Source organism: Oncorhynchus mykiss, chromosome 13 (assembly GCF_057628025.1).
Source record: "Oncorhynchus mykiss isolate SJ-2025 chromosome 13, ASM5762802v1, whole genome shotgun sequence".
NCBI classification, from domain to species: Eukaryota; Metazoa; Chordata; class Actinopteri; order Salmoniformes; family Salmonidae; genus Oncorhynchus; species Oncorhynchus mykiss.
The window spans coordinates 48,881,829-48,903,215 of record NC_143034.1 but is presented as its reverse complement, the minus strand read 5'-3'; the positions used below and the strand labels follow the sequence as shown (position 1 = coordinate 48,903,215).

The 21,387-nt window shown below is 42.5% G+C and overlaps 1 protein-coding gene across 1 annotated transcript; it reads right to left on the bottom strand.

Annotated features, from left to right (window-relative positions):
• Positions 1-1,978: 1,978 nt before the first annotated feature.
• Positions 1,979-17,912, bottom strand: LOC110486321 (heparan sulfate glucosamine 3-O-sulfotransferase 2-like). Its single transcript, XM_021557833.3, has 2 exons — positions 16,833-17,912; positions 1,979-2,974 (listed from the first exon to the last, which is right to left on the bottom strand). Exons 1-2 carry the CDS (start codon positions 17,366-17,368, stop codon positions 2,356-2,358), a joined length of 1,155 nt encoding a protein of 384 aa, XP_021413508.1. The 5' UTR covers positions 17,369-17,912; the 3' UTR covers positions 1,979-2,355.
• Between the last annotated feature and the right edge of the window lie 3,475 nt (positions 17,913-21,387).

The window sequence follows — 21,387 nt, the reverse complement described above, 5'->3', positions numbered from 1 at the left end:
TACCTGATGTGGAGAGCACAGTAGAGTAGGCCTGGGAAAGATGACATTTTGCCTATGACCATACCAGTTCACTGTGCTGACTGTAGTGGCTAAAGGACAGTTCTGAGGTTCACTGTCAATACAGTCTATTTGAATGGCAGGGAAGAAATAGTACACACACACACACACACACACACACACACACACACACACACACACACACACACACACACACACACACACACACAAGGGATAATATATGAGCCTCAGATTTCAGGCTGTAGACAGATTTCTATACATTACCATGGTGATGCATTCTCACACACTCCTCTTTATTGACAACCATCTGGGAATAGTTACCCATAAACATTACGTGAGGTGTGTTTCTTGCATGGCTGCTACAAGTCAGCTAGAAATCCCATAAGTCTGTTTTCTTTGTACAGGATGGATCATTATTTCTGTCTGCAGTGCAATCGCACCAAACCGGGAAATAACTTTCTCTCAGATGTTCTGTAGTCAAGCCAAATGCATTCTGGGAGGAAAAAAAGTTGTAATCAACTGTGGATAGATAAAGTTGAGCTCATTGCTAAACTGCTCAGCGTATCAGTGTGTACGGTGGTGGCTCACAAAGTAGCAGGCAGGGGTAGACAAGCATTGGCAGGTTAATCAAGAATTAATGGAGAGTATCACAAATGACAATTTAAATTAGGGATGGGAAACTTTGATGGGGGTGGGGGCTGCAGTGGCTCGCAGGTCTGCATACCCACATCCATACCCACACATACAGTCAGAACTGGCCCTAGCCGTTTGGGGGGCCCTAAGCGACATTTTAAATAGTAGGTCCCCTGAACGCAGCTCACTTTCCAGCTCATACTCTCAAACACCTAGATCCCCTGAACACTCTCCAGATCCTAGTCACCTGAATTCTAATCACCTGTTCACACACCTGTAGGTCATTATTACACACTATTTAGTTAAGTTCTTTGCACCCCATCACTGTGAGGTATTGTTTGTTTTGTGACACGTGTCTTCGGAACTCTGTTTTTCCCGTGATTTACACCTCCCGTGTATGATAATTTTTGCCTGCCTCATTAACGACACCATTTGCCTATTCCCTGCCTGTACTGTTGCCTTGTTGGACCCCCTGTGTATGACCTTCTGCCTGCCCCTGGACCCAGCTACCTGCCTCCTCCTGTGGTCCTTTTCAATCATCACCTGCTGCGCCCTGCACTTGAAACCAGCTCTCTGTCTCCCCTCGTGTTCATTACACCAAGGACATGCCGTAGAAGGAACAACACAGTTTTTATGCTGCTGCTATGAATATGTAATAAATATGTAAAATATGCATTAGTTCTATGCGTCTATGTTACATGGAGGTGGTTATTTTACAACCCTAATGATTGCAATTAAACTAGGAATACTGGGCATTTATTACATCCCCAAATTTGCAAATGCTTTGTAGGGGTTAAATTAGATGTAACGCTCTGTAATTTGTGTACTTCTATGTACTGTTTGGGCAATGATTAATACACAAGTTCTGCCTTAAAACATTTAACCAAGACTGCAGTGCTCAACTTACATTATTCAATCTGAATCTGCTTGTTTGGGAGCTTCTTAGTTGAGCTTCTTTATTCAAGCCATTCCTAATTTCTCAAAAGGCAGAGTGAAAACATCAGCTGTTTTTCTACATGCTGCCTTGGATGAAGAGCTCACTTTGCTCTGTAGTTCTCCACGTCTTCCTCTGTCTTTCCATTACACTCTACCTCTTCTCTTGTGTGAAGCTGAAAAGACAAATGCTTCCAATTATCATCATAATGCCCATGATTTGATACGATAATATGCATGAGGGCATCCATGAACTGTTTTTTACATTCATTATTGTCTTAATTTGGCAGAATGCCATTATGATACACATGTTATGCCAAGTTCACATACTATAGCTTTGTCATGTCTGTGATCATACTGTAGCATAGGACAGACATGTTACAACAAATCCCAGCTGTCTCTATACTCTTTATTGTTGTCCATTGAGTTGGAACGATTGACATGGTACAGTGTTGTAAAAGTAACAGGCCTTTGTGAAGAAGCACAATTTAGTTGATGACGAATACTAATTGTGAGATTAAATGGCATGGCAGCATATCTTTCTCTTTTATTTGGTTAACAAAACCGGCATGATGTGAAAGTAGGAACTAAGAAATTATATCAAAGGTCTTAAAGTTAGTGGCAGATTACACACACCTTGTTAAACTCGCACTGAATTTTCAAACATGAAGAGAAATTGGATTTACTTTAAGGTGTCCTCATTCGAATGACTCCACTGAGGTATCCATTTCAATAAGCACATATCACCTGGTATTTTTTTTTATCAGATTCTCAATCCCACCTAAAGTCTTGCCCCACCATCTCATAGAATTTGATATTATAAGGCCTATAAAAGTCCCGGAGCTGCTCAATGACCTCCCGGTCGATCTGCACGTGAGTTCTACCCTTTGACTTGCCCAGGCAGCGGGGCTGGCTGCTGCTCTCTGGCTTCTTCAGGCAAGGGAAGCCTTTGGTTCGGTTAAAGTAGAAGTGCTTGTCTGTGATGATGCGTTTGAGACCCAAGAAGTCCTGGACGCGACCCAGCTCCCCCGCCGGGTCCGTGATCAGCCGCTCGCCGCTCACAAAGTGGATCTGGGAGAGGCGAAAGTACTGTAGCCAGTTCTCTAGGTGGAGGATGTACATCCCTATGCGGATAGCGTTCCATGAGGTGTCTACCAGACCCTGGCTACGGTTCTGGAAGGCCAGCTCCTCGAAGGTTGGGATGTCCGGCTTCTTGGACAGAGTCTGTGTGTAGTCTGAGATGGCCCTGGTGACTGGGTTACGCACCACCACAATCAGCTTGGTGTTGGGGGACATACTGGCGATGCGTCTGGGAGCCTCTCTTGTCACAAAGTAGCTGGGGGTTTTCTCCAAGGTGATTTGGCTGTCTAGAGTCCGTGGCATTAGTCCTCTAAATAGGGAAAGACAGAAAGAGAAAAACGCTGATTTAACTTTTATGCCTGGAATCCATTGCATTAGTACTCTAGAAGGGGATAGAATAGTAAAGCAATTTAATTGTCTTGCAGAAATTGTTATCCACTTCGACAGCTGAAAAGGTTTCATGAAAACAACTCATGTTCCCTATCTCCAGGGTGACAGTGATGCAGAGGGCTGGAGGGAAATCATCCAATCACATTTTAGACTGGTGTTCATAAATCACCATCACCTGCATTAAGGACATCCAACAGAAAAAGATGCTTGGGAGAATCTGGGTCACACTAAATAGGTCATCGTCTTCATAAAGTTTCTGGGGAAATGCATCTTAAAATGTTTGTAAAGTTTTTCTCATATCTACGGAAACCATGCATAGCAAAGTAAGGACTAGTGTTTTGATATTTTCCAAGAAAATGTAGAGACTGGCATTGCTCTGGAAATGTCATTTCATGATTCGAGCAATGGGAGTTAAGAAATGCATCATTCCTGTTTAAAACCTGGGTTATGCAAAAGTTGTATTTAAACATGGAGCCACTAGAGCGCGATGAGCCGAGTAAAGTCCCACCGGCCAAACCCTCCCCTAACCCGAACAACGCTGGGTCAATTGTGCACCGTCCTATGGGACTCCCGGCCACGGTCGGTTGTGGCACAGCCCGGGAATGAACCCGGGTCTGTAGTAGCACCTCTAGCACTGCAATTCAGTGCCTTAGACCGCTGTACCACTCAGGAGGCCTGAATAGTTCTAAGATACAACTACAACCTACATTTGAACACAACATCAGTGTCCATTGGTTAGAACAGAAATGTGTCTTCTGACTTCCCCAACATGCTTCTGGTCCACCTCTCTAACCTCTAGGCTACTGGGCTTTCCCATTGTGTATCCATAATAAAAGCTCTAGAGACAGTAAAATTGTTCTTCCCTCCAGGTCAGGACCTTGATTCCCTGAAACTTTTGAACATTAACATGGATAGATCCCACCTAAAGTGCATCGAGCAGTTTCTCCCAAAACCATTCTTGCACTAAAACTGATACAGTAAATAAAATAGTAACTTTATGTCTGTGACTGATGATTCTGTGCTTCCGACTTTGTGGCAACAGTTTGGGGAAGGCCCTTTCCTGTTTCAGCATGACAATACAGAAATAGTTTGTTGAGATCTTTGTGGAAGAACCTGACTATCCTGCTCAGATCCCTGACCTCAACCCCATCGAACACCTTTAGGATGAACTGGTACACCGACTGTGAGCCAGGCCTAATCGCCCCAATATCACTGCCCGACCTCACCAATGCTCTTGTGGCTGAATGGGAGCAAGTCCCCGCAGCAATGTCCCAACATCTATTGGAAAGCCTCCCCAAAAGAGTGGAGGCTGTTATAGCAGCAAAGGGGGCGACCAACTCCATATTAATGCCTATGATTTTAGAATGAAATGTTTGACTTGAAGGTGTCCACATACATTTGGTCATGTAGTGTACCTTAACAGTCTGATAAATATTGATCAGTTTAGCTTGATTTATGAATCATGTGCTGTTCTGCTGTTAGCCTTACCAGTTTAGGGCCACAGGCAATCATTAATCTTCCATGGGATGGAAGGAACAGAACAGCAGTAGCACCATCCCCAGAAAACAGCTTTACAGTACGCTAAATACATGCTACCACTGTATATCTCAGGTGCTATGTGATAGAATCCCAACTTAGTTATATCATCAACCTTAACCTATAGTATAGCATATTCTTCCTATTTCTTCACACTTCCATACATGTATTATTGCGTTGAGGGAATTTTAGGGACCTATATAATCTCATGGAGAAAGCTACAGACATTCCAACACTGTTGGGTTATATCATTTCAAACGCTACCCTTTTCGGTTTCACAGTTCTCACCAACACTGTTAAAAGAAATAGCTGCAATTAAGCATATTACATAAACCTTTTTTTTTTTTATCCACACAACCAACACCCAGGATGGTGTTACTGACAGTCTAACACTTTTCCCCTGTTGCCTGGTGCAGGAGCTGAACGCAGCGTGAACAAGAGCTGAAATCCTCACTCTTTTGCTGATGAGAAGGAGTGTTGGTGCTGTACTAGCTTTTGCAGCCGTGCTTCGTAGCATTTCTCGACTGCCACAAAGAGGTGCATTTCTTGTCGATTAGGAATGAAAGAAAATCCATCACCTCCTTTAACTTTATTTCATCCACCAAGGTTTCAGACGAGACCAGGACACAAAAAGGTTTAGTGCAGCTTTCCATAGAGAAAGCCATAATGGAACATATAATTCAATGGGATTCTCTTACTTCACACAACCAATTACATTTTCACTTTTCCAAGTACAAGACAACAATGATCCACTGCCTAAAGATGAACATGTGCATGTTGGGGAGCACAAGAAACAACATGACATGTTCACATTATCTCCTGGGTTTGCTGAGTCCCGGGTTTGGTTGAACAGAAACCTAGCTTGAATTGAACTTTATTTGTTCATGATTGGAGTGATGAGATGCGCATGTACATTTGCTCTTTAGATGATTCCCCCCTTCTCTTTATCAACAACTTGTCAGGGACAGCTATACCACTGTTTTATTAACCTGATTCCAATTACATTGGTGGAATTTGCATTAGCATAATCTGCACTTCCACAGTGTAGGCCTACACGTTGTGCATACATTCTCATTTCAGCAGGGGTTTAATCCATGTCATGTATTTGAGAAATGAATTTACCCTCTCGGATCGAACAAATTACATTGATAAAATAAATGGTCCAGCTGCTGTTCTCTGTAGTTTTTATTTTTATTTAACTAACATTTGTTTTACAGATATTGATTCTTAGAAATGAAAGCCCATCCACATGATTACAAAACATTCAATTGACCAGAATATAAACCCGCTTCTCATCAAGAAACATTTCACTAACATTTAACTAAAGTGCCATCTTCCATTTTCCTCTTCTGTAAATACCCAAACCGAGGAGAAGAACAGTTTTTCGTGTGAGCATACTGACTGCGTTACTGAGAACAAACACAACCACAGTGGGACGTTAAGAATGGCTCCATGCAAAGGTCTGATATCACACCAGAAACTTCCACTAACATGAATTGCCAGTTGCTATTTGCGTTGGTCTCCCTGTATTTAGATGCCTGCCTTTTTTAATGGAGGTGCTTGTAGCATAAGAGAGGACGGGAGGAGGCTGTAATTGTAATACGCCAAGGTTACTGTGACATGTTGTAAGCCATTCAGCAGCAGTGTATTCTGTGCTGACACCCTATGGTGCTTGAAGAGAACAGCGAGCACCTTCAGTAGTGTAGCTTTCAAAAAGCCTTCATTGTCGCTCGATAGGCCTACTCTCAAAAGGATAAGGTCACCATGATCACTCCAGCTCTCAATTACTGACGAGCTTTTTGGAGCTCTGGGACAAGGTTACAGATGATATATTGTAAATCATATCAGATAACTCCGTAGAATTAACCATTAGTGAAATATTAATAATGATGTAGAATATAGTTGGAAGGTATATCCACAATGTGGAACTGTACTGCCATTGCACACATTTTGACACATTGAGTACACCCACACACACACACATATATCTATAAAGCTGGCAGTAACTGGCATTTTGTGTCATGAATCAAAGTTGTAGAGAGATGGATGGGCTCCCCGCTCTGATCATCATCCGGATCCTGTGAGCTGGAACTAAATTGACTGGAATAATTTACAGCCGTCTCCTGTTCAGGTTATTGGTGAAACTCTGAGAGGAGTCAGGATGCGTTACAGGCTTGGCTGTGACATTTTAATCCCTCTAATGAATCGAGGTGTGGAGGATCTATCCCAACATTGTAAATGTGCCCAGTGCTCACAAGATTGCAAAGAGATAGCAATTCCCCCCTCACCGGTATTTAATATCCTCCCCTGACAGATGTGTTGAGACCAACACGTAAAAATCATGTCTGGCATACTGTAACATTAAAAGTGCCAAAGGATGTGCCGAGTTCCCTTGGCTGCTAACGTGGCTCCACTGAGCAAGTCAACATTGTACAGACACACAGGCACCTATCACCTATCACCTATCACATATCAGGCATGTAAGACCGTAGCAGCAGGTAAAGGTCGGCTTTGGATCATCTCCTTCAGCACAATCAATTAACCCAGACCTCGCCAGTGTAACTTCATTGATGTTTCAAATCAAGAGGGAATTGAGTGCATTGTAAGAGTCCTCAGTAAATATTTGCTCGTGAACCACAGTAGTGCGTCTACATTACTTTGGTATGGTCATTAGCAAGTCTTTTGATGTGGACGAAATGGAATGTGTGTGACGGCAGATGCACAGAACACCTGTAGCATCTCTAAGGTTGAGCTAAAATGTAGCATAGCATATTTCCATAGATGTGTAGAACACGTGTGGCCTCTCTAAGATTGAGCTAAAATGTAGCACAGCATCTTTCAGTAGATGTAGAGAACATGTGCAGCATCTCTAAGGTTGAGTTAAAACATAGCATAGCATGTTTCAATAGATGTACAGAGTCAGGTATTGATGTGGCTAAGTCAATAACTCAATCATGAAGTATTCTGCTTAATCTTAAACCTATGTGGCACAGGAGGTTGGTGGCACCTTAATTGGGGAGGACGGGCTCGTGGTAATGGCTGGAGCGGTATCAGTGGAATGGTATCAAACACATCAAATATTGTTTGATGCTGTTCCATTTGCTCTGTTCCAGACATTATTATGAGCCGTCCTCCCCTCAGCAGCCTCCACTGGATTGATGATTTTGTTTGCCTTCTTCAGTGTTGTATTCACGTCCTCCATGTTCAAGCTATCATCCACTGTCAGTAGAAAGGCTGTGGAGGTGACACACTGTTTTCAACAGAATTAATCCAGGCCTCATGGTACTAATTACCCAGCTTTATGATGAGTCGGAGGATTGGACAGTAATGCGAGGGCCTGATCTGATTGGGATTTAAATTGGAAACCATCAATCATAACAAGCAGGCAGCGTCCCTGCAACAGACAGACAGACGGAGAGATTTAGAAAGTGGCCCCTATCTCTGGCAGAGCAGAACGGGTCTGTCATCACACAGACTAATAATGAACCCTGCCTATTATACAACACACAGCTTGTGAGTTACTGTCTACTAACCAGGGACAGGGAGCATGGTGACTTCAACATATCCATTATCTGTGGTGTTGGGATGGCCTCGGCTCGAGCGGGGGTTATTTGGAAAAGCCCCTGATTAAATTATTACAAAGGTCTCATGGCTCATCATGGTCACTTCCAAACAAGCTGTAGAACGTAAGATGAAGTGAGATCAGTGCAGGGAAAAGCCTGGGATTTAGAGCATGTCTATAATGCTTTCTTGGTGGATGCTAAGAGCATGTTGTTGAAGTGTCGTGTTATACAGTATTGCATGTGGATTTCAAAGCTTTCTCACATACCTCTATTACCGGGGCCTGAATTATATTCACATTCACATAGACAGTCATACTCTTATCCATTGGTTTCATTCTGAAGCCTTTCATCTTCCAATTTGTATGACATCTCACAACAATACAGTGAATACTATCTAAGGTTATAGGATCCAGGGAAAGGTAATACCAGTATGTGAGAAAGCTTTTAAATCATTATAGTGTATTGCTACAAACCACGGTATGTGTCTATGTTTAAGGTTTGGCTCCGTCATATCTTCAATGACACACGGAGTGTTAATTTGTACAGACCATTTTATGTTACGGTTGCAAACAACCCAGATTGCAATTACACAGCTTCATGTGTTCTAATGCACAAAGCTGTAATAAAACCAGAGTCGCTATACAACCGCATCACCAACTGCAGTCTACTCCCCTCGCCTGGTACGAAGGAAATAGCTTCATTCTGTCTCCACTGGAAAATATTATCTTATTAATATTTCACTCACTCCCATTTCTGCTGGAATGACGTCCAAGCACTAATCACCAGTCAGCAGCGACAGAAGCTGGTCTCAATGGAAGTCAATTAAGGGTTACCGAGGAACGTCCCAGGCAACAATACTGAAGCCAGGTCAGCTGGTTGGTTAACTAGACCAAGAAATCAGTTATAGTCAACTGCCAAGACAACCAGCAGCAGGTTTTATTCAATTTAAAACAAAGCTCTGATCTGTTCTGTACACACCGTGTCAATATTTTCCAGAGTAAACTATGTTTTTACATAAGGACTGTCCTGTTTGTCTGTATGGGAAACAAATAATTCAGAATCCGAATCAGTCTGACCTCAATGATGTCTGATTTAGTCGTGTTGGCTCTGCGCTACGTTTCACAGAAATGACAATACATTGGAATATTCTAAACCACTGAGGATGTTTTGAGACAATTGCTCTCCTGAAGCGATAAAGCATTGAATTAAGGCGAACCAAATGCTGTTACTGTGTCTGACTTTGATGTGGGAAAGTGTCCAACTATCCAAAAATGAAGACACTCATCGGAAGACCCCGAAATCCATGACTGGCAAGCTGCACATCTTCAGATGAGCATTTCAGTTAATTGTGTAAATGTTTCAGATGAATTAACTGCGGCTCAGCTGCCAATTTCAATGAAACACAGTGTAAACAAAACTATTTCAGTGCATGTCAGCCTGTCCTCACATCCTGTTCAGTTTAAACTTGTTTCCTCCTGTCACATTTCCCCCTGCCTGTCTTTGCAAAAGGCTTTCTGCTGAACTGCAGGGAGTAATGGAAAACATTACCAACGCATAATGAGACACAGCAAATATTCATTCAGTCTGCAGTTGAAATACAAATGGTTCTAAAGACACCTGGAAGGAAGTATTGGAATATTCCTGGCAAGGAATCAATTCAAATCCGAATCACATTGTATTTGCCACATGCGCCGAACACAACAGGTGTGTAGACCTTATAGTGAAATGCTTACTTACAAGCCCTTAACCAACAATGCTTTAAGAAGTTAATAAAAATAATAATAATAAGTGTTAAAAAATAGATAAGTAAAAAATATACATTTTTAAAGTAACAAATAATTAAACAGCAGCAGTGAAATAACAAGAGAGACTATATACAGGGGGTACCGGTACAGAGTCAATGTGCAGAGTGGCAGATGTGTTGTTACCTACTCTTACCACCTGGAGGCGGCCCGTCAGGAAGTCCAGGATCCAGTTGCAGAGGGAGGTGTTTAGTCCCAGGGTCCTTAGCTTAGTGATTAGCTTTGAGGGCACTATGGTGTTGAACGCTGAGCTGTATTCAATAAATAGCATTCTCTCACAGGAGTTCCTTTTGTCCAGGTGAGAAAGGGCAGTGTTGAGTGCAATAGAGATTGCATCATCTGTGGATTTTTTTGGGCAGTATGCAAATTGGAGTGGGTCTAGGGTTTGTGGGATAATGTTGTTGATGTGAGCCATGACCAGCCTTTCAAAGCACTTCATGGCTACAGATGTGAGTGCTACGGGTCAGTAGTCATTTAGGTAGTAGTCATTTAGTGTTCTTGGGCACAGGAACTATGGTGGTCTGCACTTGCCAGTTGGTCAGCGCATGCTTGGAGTACACGTCCTGGTAATCCGTCTGGCCCTGCAGTCTTGTGAATGCTGACTTTTTTAAAGGTCTTAATCACATCGGCTACTGAGAGTGTTATCACACAGTCTTCCGGAACAGTTGGTGCTCTCATGCATGTTTCAGTGTTACTTGCCTCGAAGCAAGCATAGAAGTAATTTAGCTTGTCTGGTAGGTCTGTGTCACTGGGCAGCTCGTGGCTGTGCTTCCCTTTGTAGTCTGTAATAGTTTGCAAGCCCTTCCACATCCGAGGAGCGTTGGAGCCGGTGTAGTATGATTCCATCTTTGTATTGACGCTTTGCCTGTTTGATGGTTTGTTGGAGGGCATAGCGGATTTTCTTATAAGCTTCCGGGTTATAGTCCCACTCTTTGAAAGCGGCAGCTCTACCCTTTAGCTCAGTGCGAATGTTGCCTGTAATCCATGGCTTCTGGTTGGGGTATGTACGTACGGTCACTGTGGGGACGACGGCATCAACGCACTTATTGATGAAGCCAGTGACTGATGTGGTGTACTCCTCAATGCCATCGGAAGAATCCCGGAACATATTCCAGTCTGTGCTTGCAAAAACAGTCCTGTAGCTTAGCATCTGCTTTATCTGACCACTTTCTTATTGACCGAGTCACTTGTGCTTCCTGCTTTAGTTTTTGCTTATAAGCAGGAATCAGGAGGATAGAATTATGGTCAGATTTGCCAAATAGAACGAACTTTGTACGTGTCTCTGTGCATGGAATAAAGGTGGTCTAGAGTTGTTTTCCTTCTGCTGCACATTTAACATGCTGATAGAAGCGCCACCTCTGGATGAGCGTTTTCCTGTTTGCTTATGTCCGTATACAGCTCATTGAGTGCCAGCATCAGTGCCAGCATCAGTCTGCGGCGGTATATAGACAGCTACTAAAAATATAGATGTAAATAATGTGGTCTACAGCTTATCATGAAATACTCTATCTCAGGCGAGCAAAACCTCAAGACTTCCTTGGAATTTGTGCACCAGCTGTTGTTTACAAATATACATAGGCCGCCGCCCCTTGTCTTACCAGAGGCCACTGTTCTATCCTGCCGAAAAAGATTGAAACCCGCCAGCTGTATGTTAATCATGTCGTCGTTCAGCCACGACTCAGTGAAACATAAGATATTACTTTTTTAATGTCCCTGGTAGGATATACGTGCTCGTAGTTTGTCTATTTTATTATAGATTGATTGTACGTTGGCTAATAGGACCGATGGTAAAGGTAGGTAGATTATCCTCTCCATGACGGATCCTTACAAGGCACCCGAACAGTCGTCCACGATATCTTTGTCTTTTCCTCCTGCGAATGACAGGGATGAGGGCCTTGTCGGGTGTCTGGAGCAAATTCTTCCCGTCCAACTCGTTGAAGAAGATGAATTCCTCCAGTACGGGGTGAGTAATCGATGCCCTGATATCAAGAAGTTATTTTCGGTCAATAGACACGGTGGCAGAAACATTATGTAGAAAACGAGTTACAAATAGCGCAAAAAAATATACACAATAGCACAATTGGTTATGGGATCGTAAAACGGCGGCCATCTCCTTCGGTGCCATTATCATTCCGGAAAATGTTTGAGGTGTGTATACTATGTAATTGTAGTAACTAGTCTAGACTCCATGAAAAACAGTTTGAACAGAGTTGTGCATATCCCCATTTAATTCAACTCAATTTACTACAGTCAAAACTACACATTTATTTAATCACATTATACATTTATAGGTTTGGTGTCAGCCATGTTAGATTCTGTCTCTCAGAATAGTGTCATTGTGTGGCCTTGCCTCCAGGGTGGCCTACCACTCTCAACAGCTCTTAATGTTCTGTACAGCTGGGTTACCTACAGTTGGTAAAGGCTCTATCCCTGATCCTGAGTAGGAAGCTCACAACACCACTACCTCTGTCTCTTGCTGCTGGCAACTCCAGTTAATTACTTATTCAATACAAAATCCTAATACAAAAACCTCACTGTGCCATGGTGTCTTTGGGGGATATTCCCGAGAGGAGTTGTTTTTGTAATTAATGTTAACTGCTACGTGTTTCTGAGCTATATCGGGATTAAGACTCCTCATTACTAGTGGAGAGAGATGCCTGGGTCAGTGGAATGTGCAGTTCCCTCCGTTAAATGAGCAGCAGACAACTTTCTGTCCTCGTCAACCTTTCTGACGCTAGAGTTCCGGGGCTCAGTATCCTCCCTGAGCCAATTAATGGTGGACCTAGAGAATACTCTTGGCTGAAGCAGATTCTACGAGGCCTCTTGCACAATTTGAACAGGGAATCAGGGAATCTATTTGATGTGCGTCTGACTCCTGTAAAATCAGTAGAGCTGAGATGCCCTTTTAAGTTCTGATGCTGATGGTGTGTAGTGATGCGGATTTGTTAGATGTTTTTGATCGTGTGCGAAAATTGAAAAACGCGTCCACGAAGAGTTGCGGAATTGGTTGCAGTATAATGTATGATTCAGCTGCCCCTTATATAGTCACAGGGATGGAGAGACACTCACATCCAATCTAAATGAGGCCAAATGGGTCTTATTCTATTCTGGAGATCAAGTAATGAACACTGCACTATTTCACTGTCGTCGCACAGGTCTGTCACTTACAATGGGGTGAAAATAGTTGGATTATGCAAGTAATGCACAATTAAAAAGATTAAAAATAGAGGACAGTCTATCACGGTGCCTCATTAGACGATGGTGACAATCGTATTATTTAATGCTGAGACCAGGTCGTATTAGTTCTAGTCTGCATAAAGTTTCAGCCACCATGACTGAGGTGAACTAATACAGCAAACACTCATTACATTTAAATGGATGGTGTCTCATGTCTTGGACTGAAATAAAATGAAAAATAAGACTCTCTAAAGCACATTATTAAAGGTGATTTGTATGGAACTTCTGACGTTAATCAGCCAATTTATCTTTCTCATTACTGGCGGCATTTATGTGGCTCTTATTGCAAGATGTCAGTGGCTAAACTAAAATTGCTTTCAGAGGGGATTAGAGACACTGTTGCTAGGTCCTGGCCTCTGTGGCATTTTAATTAATCAGTCCCCAAATAGTACTGATGAATTTAGAGCCTGTTTGTGTGTGTGTGTGTGTGTGTGTGTGTGTGTGTGTGTGTGTGTGTGTGTGTGTGTGTGTGTGTGTGTGTGTGTGTGTGTGTGTGTGTGTGTGTGTGTGTGTGTGTGTGTGTGCATGCATGGGGGAGGGTATGTAAGTGTGAGTGTAATTAATAATTAACGTGAAACTAATTATATGAATACAGTATCTGCTATGTTGGCACTATATTGGCACAAGCCTACTGCACACTAACTTCCCGCTGTTCTATTAGTCTAATATTAGCATTATTGAAGTTATATTATAGGCCTATTCTTAACCTCCAGAGCTAAGTGTGTGAAAAAGCACTGCTACGTCAAGTCCTCAGCCCTGAACTGAATGCCTCCAGGTCCCTTTTATTGATTTAAGCAGTTCCCCATGGGTGAGTCTGACTCAACTGACTTAAACACAGCAGGTATAAATGGGACAGTGAGCACACACCACAACCAACTGGGCTTAGGGAGAGCTGCTGGGTGATTTCACTAGAGTGGCCTGTCTGACAGAGCCTCCTACAGAACAGAACACTTTCTAATGGCACATTCTTTGTTTCATTGGGTTTTCTCTCTCTGCTAAGTGTAGATGCGACCCATGAGAGTTCCCTGCTCGGGTTCACTCAACAGGCACCATGTTCTGTCAGAGAGGAGAATGTGACACCTGTGTAAGCCTGCTTTTAGGCATGCAGGTACCATCTTCAGCAAAGGTCTTACGGCTGCCAAGGGATGAGAGCAGGTAGAGTCACACAACTGAGCCAAGCTGAGCTAAGATTTACTGGATCTGGCCATGCTGGAAAGGATCATGTGAAAGGAAAATATAAAAGCCAGCGCGGTACTGTTGGGTAGGCACAATAATGAGAAAAGGCTATTACTCTTCTATGGACTTCGTTTTCCAAGGTCTGACTCGTGGGTACGAGACAGCGCCAGTGTCCCGTCTCATCGATGTACAGTACACTGGAGGGGCATCCCGTTAGAGGGAAGGCAGGAGGAGTCCTACCTTGTCCGAGGTCACTAATCAATATTAGCCATGTTTCTGCTGGAGAGGGTTTCTTAAAAGTCTGCCCCTGAAAATATCTATTACCGTTGATCTGCATGTTTACTTACTGAAATTCGACACTGCAGCTATACTGTGGCATTTCAACCTGGGTATCAAGCCAAAGTAACTTCATCCTGGATTTGGGGCATGATTTACTTGTAATGCTTACAATTCCAATTGCTTTCGGTCTGAGTGTTTATTTTACTCTGGTATTCCAAAATATTTGTATGCCTTGGGAAATCAAATCTTTAGATCAATTATCTCACAAACTACACTATATGGTATGTGGCTCCCCCTTCAAATTAGCAGATTTGACTATTTCAGTCACACCATTGCTAACAGGTGTATAAAATTGAGCACACAGCTGTGCAATCTCCATAGACAAACATTGGCAGCAGAATGGCCTTACTGAAGAGCTCACTGACTTTCAACAAGTCCGTTTGTCAAATTTCTGCCCTGCAACAGCTGCCCCGGTCAACTGCTGTTATTGTGAAGTGGCAACGTCTAGGAGCAACAACGGCTCAGCCGCAAAGTGGTAGGCCACACAAGCTCACAGAACGGGACCACCGAGTGCTGAAGCGCATAGCGAGTAGAAATCATCTGTGTTCGGTTGCAGCACTCACTACTGTGTTCCAAACTGCCTCTGGAAGCAATGTCAGCACAATAACTGTTTGTCAGGAGCTTCATGAAATGGGTTTCTATGGACGAGCAGCCGCACACAAGCCTAAGATCACCATGTGCAATGCCAAGCTTCGGCTGGAGTGGTGTAAAGCTCGCCACCGTGGAGCAGTGAAAACGGGTTCTCTGGAGTGATGAATCACGCTTCACCAACTGGCAGTCCGACGGACGAATCTGGGTTTGGCGGATGGCAGGAGAACTCTACCTGCCCCAATGCATAGTGCCAACTGTAAAGTTTGGAGGATGAGGAATAATAGTCTGGGGCTGTTTTTCATGGTTCGGGGTAGGCCGCTTAGTTCCAGTGAAGGGAAAACGTAACGCTACAGCATACAATGACATTCTAGATGATTCTGTGCTTCCAACTTTTCCTGTTTCAGCATGACAATGCCCCCATGCACAAAGCGAGGTCCATACAGAAAAGGTTTGTCGAGATCAGTGTTGAAAGAACTTGACTGGCCTGCACAGAGCCCTGACCTCAACCCCATTGAACACTTTAGGAATGAATTGGAACGACGACTGCGACCCAACCTCACTAATGCTCTTGTGGCTGAATGGAAGCAAGTCTTTCCAGAAGAGTGGAGGTTGTTATAGCAGCAATGGGGGAACCAACATCCATATCAATACCCATAATTTTGGAATGAGATGTTCGACGAGCAGGTGTCCACATCATTTTTGGTCATGTAGTGTATCTACACTGAGAATACAAAACATGAATAACACCTGCACTTTCCATGAAATAGACTGACCAGGTGAATCGAGGTCACTTGTTAAATCCACTTCAATTACTGTAGACGAAGGGGAGGAAACAGTTAAAGAAGGACATTTAAGCCTTGCGACAATTGAGACATGGATTGTGTGTACTGTATATCATTCAGAGGGTGAATGGGCAAGACAAAATATTGAAGCGCCTTTGAGTGAGGTATGATAGTAGGTGCCAGGCACACTGGTTTATGTCAAGAACAGCAACGCTGATGGGTTTTTCACACTCAACAGTTTCCCGTGTGTTCTCTACTGTATCGTGTTGTGAAAAAAGGATCTCTAAGTGATCATTATCAACAATTTCAACAAGAGTGAGAGGAGGGAATATACACACTTATGCACACACACATGCACACTTATTCCATCCCACAAGGGACATGATTAGCCTTAGGATCATGCAAAACGTTCTAGACTTTCATGAACACAATCCTGGGACTGTCAAGTACACACCCTGGTACACACTTTTTAAGTTGACTAATAATGTCAGAGATACACATTAGAATAGAATGGATATAGATGCAATACACCCAAGCATATCTATATTATCTCAAAGGCAGGCCTACACATATTAGGTTGTAAGAAGTTATAAACCTACTTAGCCTAAGCCTACTGTTGTGCCTACTGTTGTGACAAATTCCTTTGTAGGGTAAAGTGCACTTGTTCAACAAATAAAATATTGAAAATTAAAATATATCATAAACAGACAAATTAGTTTAATATATATGTAAATCAACGTGACATTTCGTACCTGTACCAGTCCAATCCTCTGTCATAGTTTCTATCGAAAAAGTGGGGCTCTGTTCCAAGCGCGCGCACATCTGGATGAATTCGAATGAACTCCAGCACCGCTCTGGTGCCGCCCTTCTTCACCCCGATGATTAGTGCGTTAGGTAACTTTTTGTTTCCATATTTCTGTGCAACAGTAATATTATATTCGGATGGGGCAACACTCCGTTTGTGAGTGATGGGCAAGGCAGAATTTCTACTTTGGTTGCGAGCATTACTTGATCCTTGGTGAGTGAGTGCCACGTTTAAAGTCTCATCCAGAGCAGTCCTCCTGTCCGCGATGCAATCTTTTTGCAGAAGTTTTTCGCTTCCTACGTTCTTGTGATTGAGGCACCCTTTTTCCTCATAACTCTGGGTTGGCATGATTGTACCACAACAAAACAGTATGCTGTAGCATAAATATGTGAAGGACAATGAAATGGTGAATATAAAAATAAATCGTTTGCTCAACCTATTTGAAGATGGCACGATTCGGTTTGACATGAACCTATATGCCATATCTCCATGGGCCAAGGGACTGCATGTTTATCTTCTGTGCTGCGCCTGGACTGCGGTGTCTCCTTGTGGTACCGGACTCTGCCTCTGCCAACATCACAATACGACAGAATACCAGGTAAATGTTCCTCCAAGAAATTACATGTGCACAATTTGCATCGTTTCCAATTAAACAATTGTTGGATAACTTTGGAGTAAATTGATATCAGCCATTTTCTTGGAAAAAGTAGAATGATTCCGCCTAAATGTGTTCATATAGTTTGAGTGGTAGGATGATTGCATCAGGAATATTAACTAATTGCATAATATTTTGTCGAAACACTTAAACCCCCACGGAGTCGTTATCCTCAATCCCATTCTTCGTTTTCCTCAATCCGTTGTTCTGGGTAAAATATGCCGTTTGTTGGATAATGATGAGTGACTTTGGAAACCTGCCGAAATCCAAAAATCTGCATCTCTTCCAAAAGGTACGGTGTAATCTGCCATTGACTCTAATCCGTGCGAAGCCTCAGCCTCGCGGATGTTCAGCTCATGTTTGGCTGCTTTCTCAAAGTTCTCAAGAATGCCGTTGCGGCAGTCAGGGACAGATGATGAATATATAAAGATGCCGTCTGACGTCACTCTTCATATGATCATATTCTCCATGCATGTAACTTTTTAAAGGAATACTCCTGGTAGCCTATTTTATAGAGACATACAGCATATATAGTTGGCAGGTGAGAAGCATAGTCAATGTGGATACCTGTGTGTGAACGTTTCCACATAACTCACATGAATGTGTGTTCTCTAGCCAATTGAAATTCATAGGACAACAAGCATTTTTATTTAGAAATTAACTTTGAATTGCACAAATGCAAGCCATTAATTGCTCCCTTTAAATCATGAAAGTACACAACAAAGATGATCTCTAATCTTGAATCTCCAAGCTGTTGCACAGATCTCTGCTTCACGGACATTCTAAACTGAGAGACGTGACTGAATATTGCTAGTCTGAGTCATAAAAGGCTTAGATTTGAACAGGTGAAATCTCCATGATTCTGTGCTCTCTCTCACAGATGGGTGTTCTGGGGCCCTGCACTGTAGCCAAGGAGATAAACACGTTGCTTTGTGTCATACCTAAGCACAACCATTGAGCAGATGTTATCCAGTAAAGCCATACAGTCTACCCACCAGACAACATCAAATCAAATCACATTTTATTTGTCACACGCGCCGAATACAACAGGTGTAGGTAGACCTTACAGTCAAATGCTTACTTACAAGCCCTTAACCAACAACGCAGTTTTACGAAAAAGAAGTGTTCTTAGAACTGCATGGTTGGTTAAGGGCTTGTAAGTAAGTAATAGAATTTAAAAAAATATCCACACACACAATTTTGTTATTCCACAATTTTATTTCAGTCATTTTAGCATAATTTCTTGAGAAGCAAACAGCAAACGTAATGGCTCACAATACATCATTACATGATTTGAGCATATTTGAATCAGTTTACTCAGCTAATGTGGATGCTCTCCCAGTCTCACAGAGCAGAGAGGAAACGTTGGAGTAGTGAAACACTAGATTTTCCAAATTAGCGAGGCACCAGGGAGTCTGTTTCTCTGTTTCACTCTGTGGCTCTGCCATGGGGCTGAACCTGCTATTAGTGAAATGTGATTTGGGACCACCGATCAATTGGGGCCACAGTCCCCAGTAATATGACATTGATACAGCGAGGCGTAGGGGGGTTCATTAACCTTTCCAGTCCAGCTAGAGAGAACCCTGGGGCTTCAAAGTGCAAATGCTTTACAGTCATGTCTAAGGGAGCTCTACAGTATTACCCAACTGTGTTCTGCTCAGTTTGTACCGGTAATGTAGATTCATCACTCTTAGAATGGTGGAGGGCTGTTGTATTGAGGCTATGTTCTGGACTCATGTCCTCATAGCGCAACCTCCATCTAGCAGAATTGTTCATATTGAAAGAATCCACGGGACAGTGCAAAGGGAATTTTAAAAGCATCGCCTCTCTGGCTGTATTCCTTGCCTCACAGTTAGCTTTAATATTTCATAATGAGTCTCAATGTCTAATTTGGAAAAGTAGGCACTGTAGGTCTCTGTATACACACGGATAAAACGCTCAAACTCCTGTCCTTGTATTGGAAAATTAGGTCTAATCATCAGATTCTGAGGGAGTAGTAAGGCTTGGTGGCTGATGGTTAATGTCCTATCAGTCTTTGATAATCAATCATTTGAAGGAAGACATTTTCCCCACAGTATTACTTTGGATGCTGTCCATGGCGCTGAAAATGGTGCACGGTTATAATAATCTGCATAGTGTTGTCCATGGTGCTGAAAATGGTTCACAGTTCTAATACTGCCCATTGTGCTGTCCTTGGTGCTGAAAATGGTTCACAGTTCTAATACTGCCCGTTGTGCTGACCATGGTGCTGAATACGGTTCACAGTTCCAATAATGTACATGGTGCTGTCCATGGTGCTGAATATGGTTCACAGTTACAATAATGTACATGGTGCTGTCTATGGTGTTGAAAATGGTTCACAGTTATAAAAATGTACATGGTGCTGTCCATGGCGCTAAAAATGGTTCACAGTTCTAATAATGTGCATGATGCTGTCCATGGTGCTGAAAATGGTTCACAGTTGTAATACTTCCCATTGTGCTGTCCATGGGGCTGAAAATGGTTCACAGTTCTAATAATGTGCATTGTGCTGTCCATGGTGCTGAAAGTGGCAACTGTTCTCTACTGTATGCTGCTCTGAGCTCTAACTCCTGTACCCCAATGCTGTAAAAAGGACGGATGTCTCAATGCAGTGCATGTAGGGAACTTAAGACTGTTATCCAGTACAGATTATGTATGACATTTTACACGTTATTGTAGTAATTTTTTACTTGTTGAATACTGTTAATGAGAGATTGTCACACAGTTACAATGAACATTGAGATACACACATGTTCTAGTGCTTTTCCACATTGGGAGATAACTTTGAATGTGTTTGTTTATCCCTTATGGGAGAAACTGCAGTTGCACTGACAACTGTAATGCAATGACACAATATCCCTCACCCGTATATACATGTATAGTAAATAAATACATCTGCTTCCCAAGTTGAAGAAAGAATGATTAGCCAGCTTGTGCTTTCTTGAAGTCTGATGTAGTTTGTTGTTGTTGAACAGGGATAAACTACTGCATTCCACCGCCATGATACTGTACAGTATGCAGCACAGCAGGAGGATTTTACATATTTAAGCAAACCACTCCACCAAACTGCTGGCTGCCCTTTCTGCTACCTTTTGCATCGAGCTGAGCTTTCCTCACTCTTTACTTTACTGTCCATAGCACATCTGTTCATTTCTTTTAATGTGGTTTCATGCTATCATTTAGCCATAATGAGGTCACAGACTTGACTACATGCATCACTTGGAGTCTGAAAGAGAAAATGACTCCACCCACACTAAGGGTGCTACCTAGAGTGGAAAACGTGGCATTATGTACTGGAGAATGTATGACATATGCCGCACAATTGTAGATACATTTGAGTAAGAGCCCTATGTGAAGCTGACGCTGAAGAATGTGTTTTCATATGAACCTGAATTTGATTTCTTCACCGCTAGGCAGTGCTACGTATACATTTATATGGACTTCTTTCATGGAATTATGAACAATCCACTTGTCAAATTCAGCCAACAACAGTAAAACATTAAACAATGACTTTGTGCAGACCTCCGTGTACTGTGTACACATCATTTGGGTGGCAGGTAGCCTAGCGGTTAGAGCATTGGGCCAGTAACCGAAAAGTTGCTGGTTTGATTCCAGAGCCGACAAGGTGAAAAATCGGTCTGTGCACTTGAGCAAGGCACTTAACCCTAATTTACTCCAGGGGTGCTGTACTACTGGGGCTGACAATATATATAAAAAACACATTTCACTGCACCTGTATGGGGGTTTTATTTATTTGTTTTTTATAAATATCTTGGTTTCTGCTTTCTTATCTATAGAAACAGAATAATAGACAAGCCAGAACCCA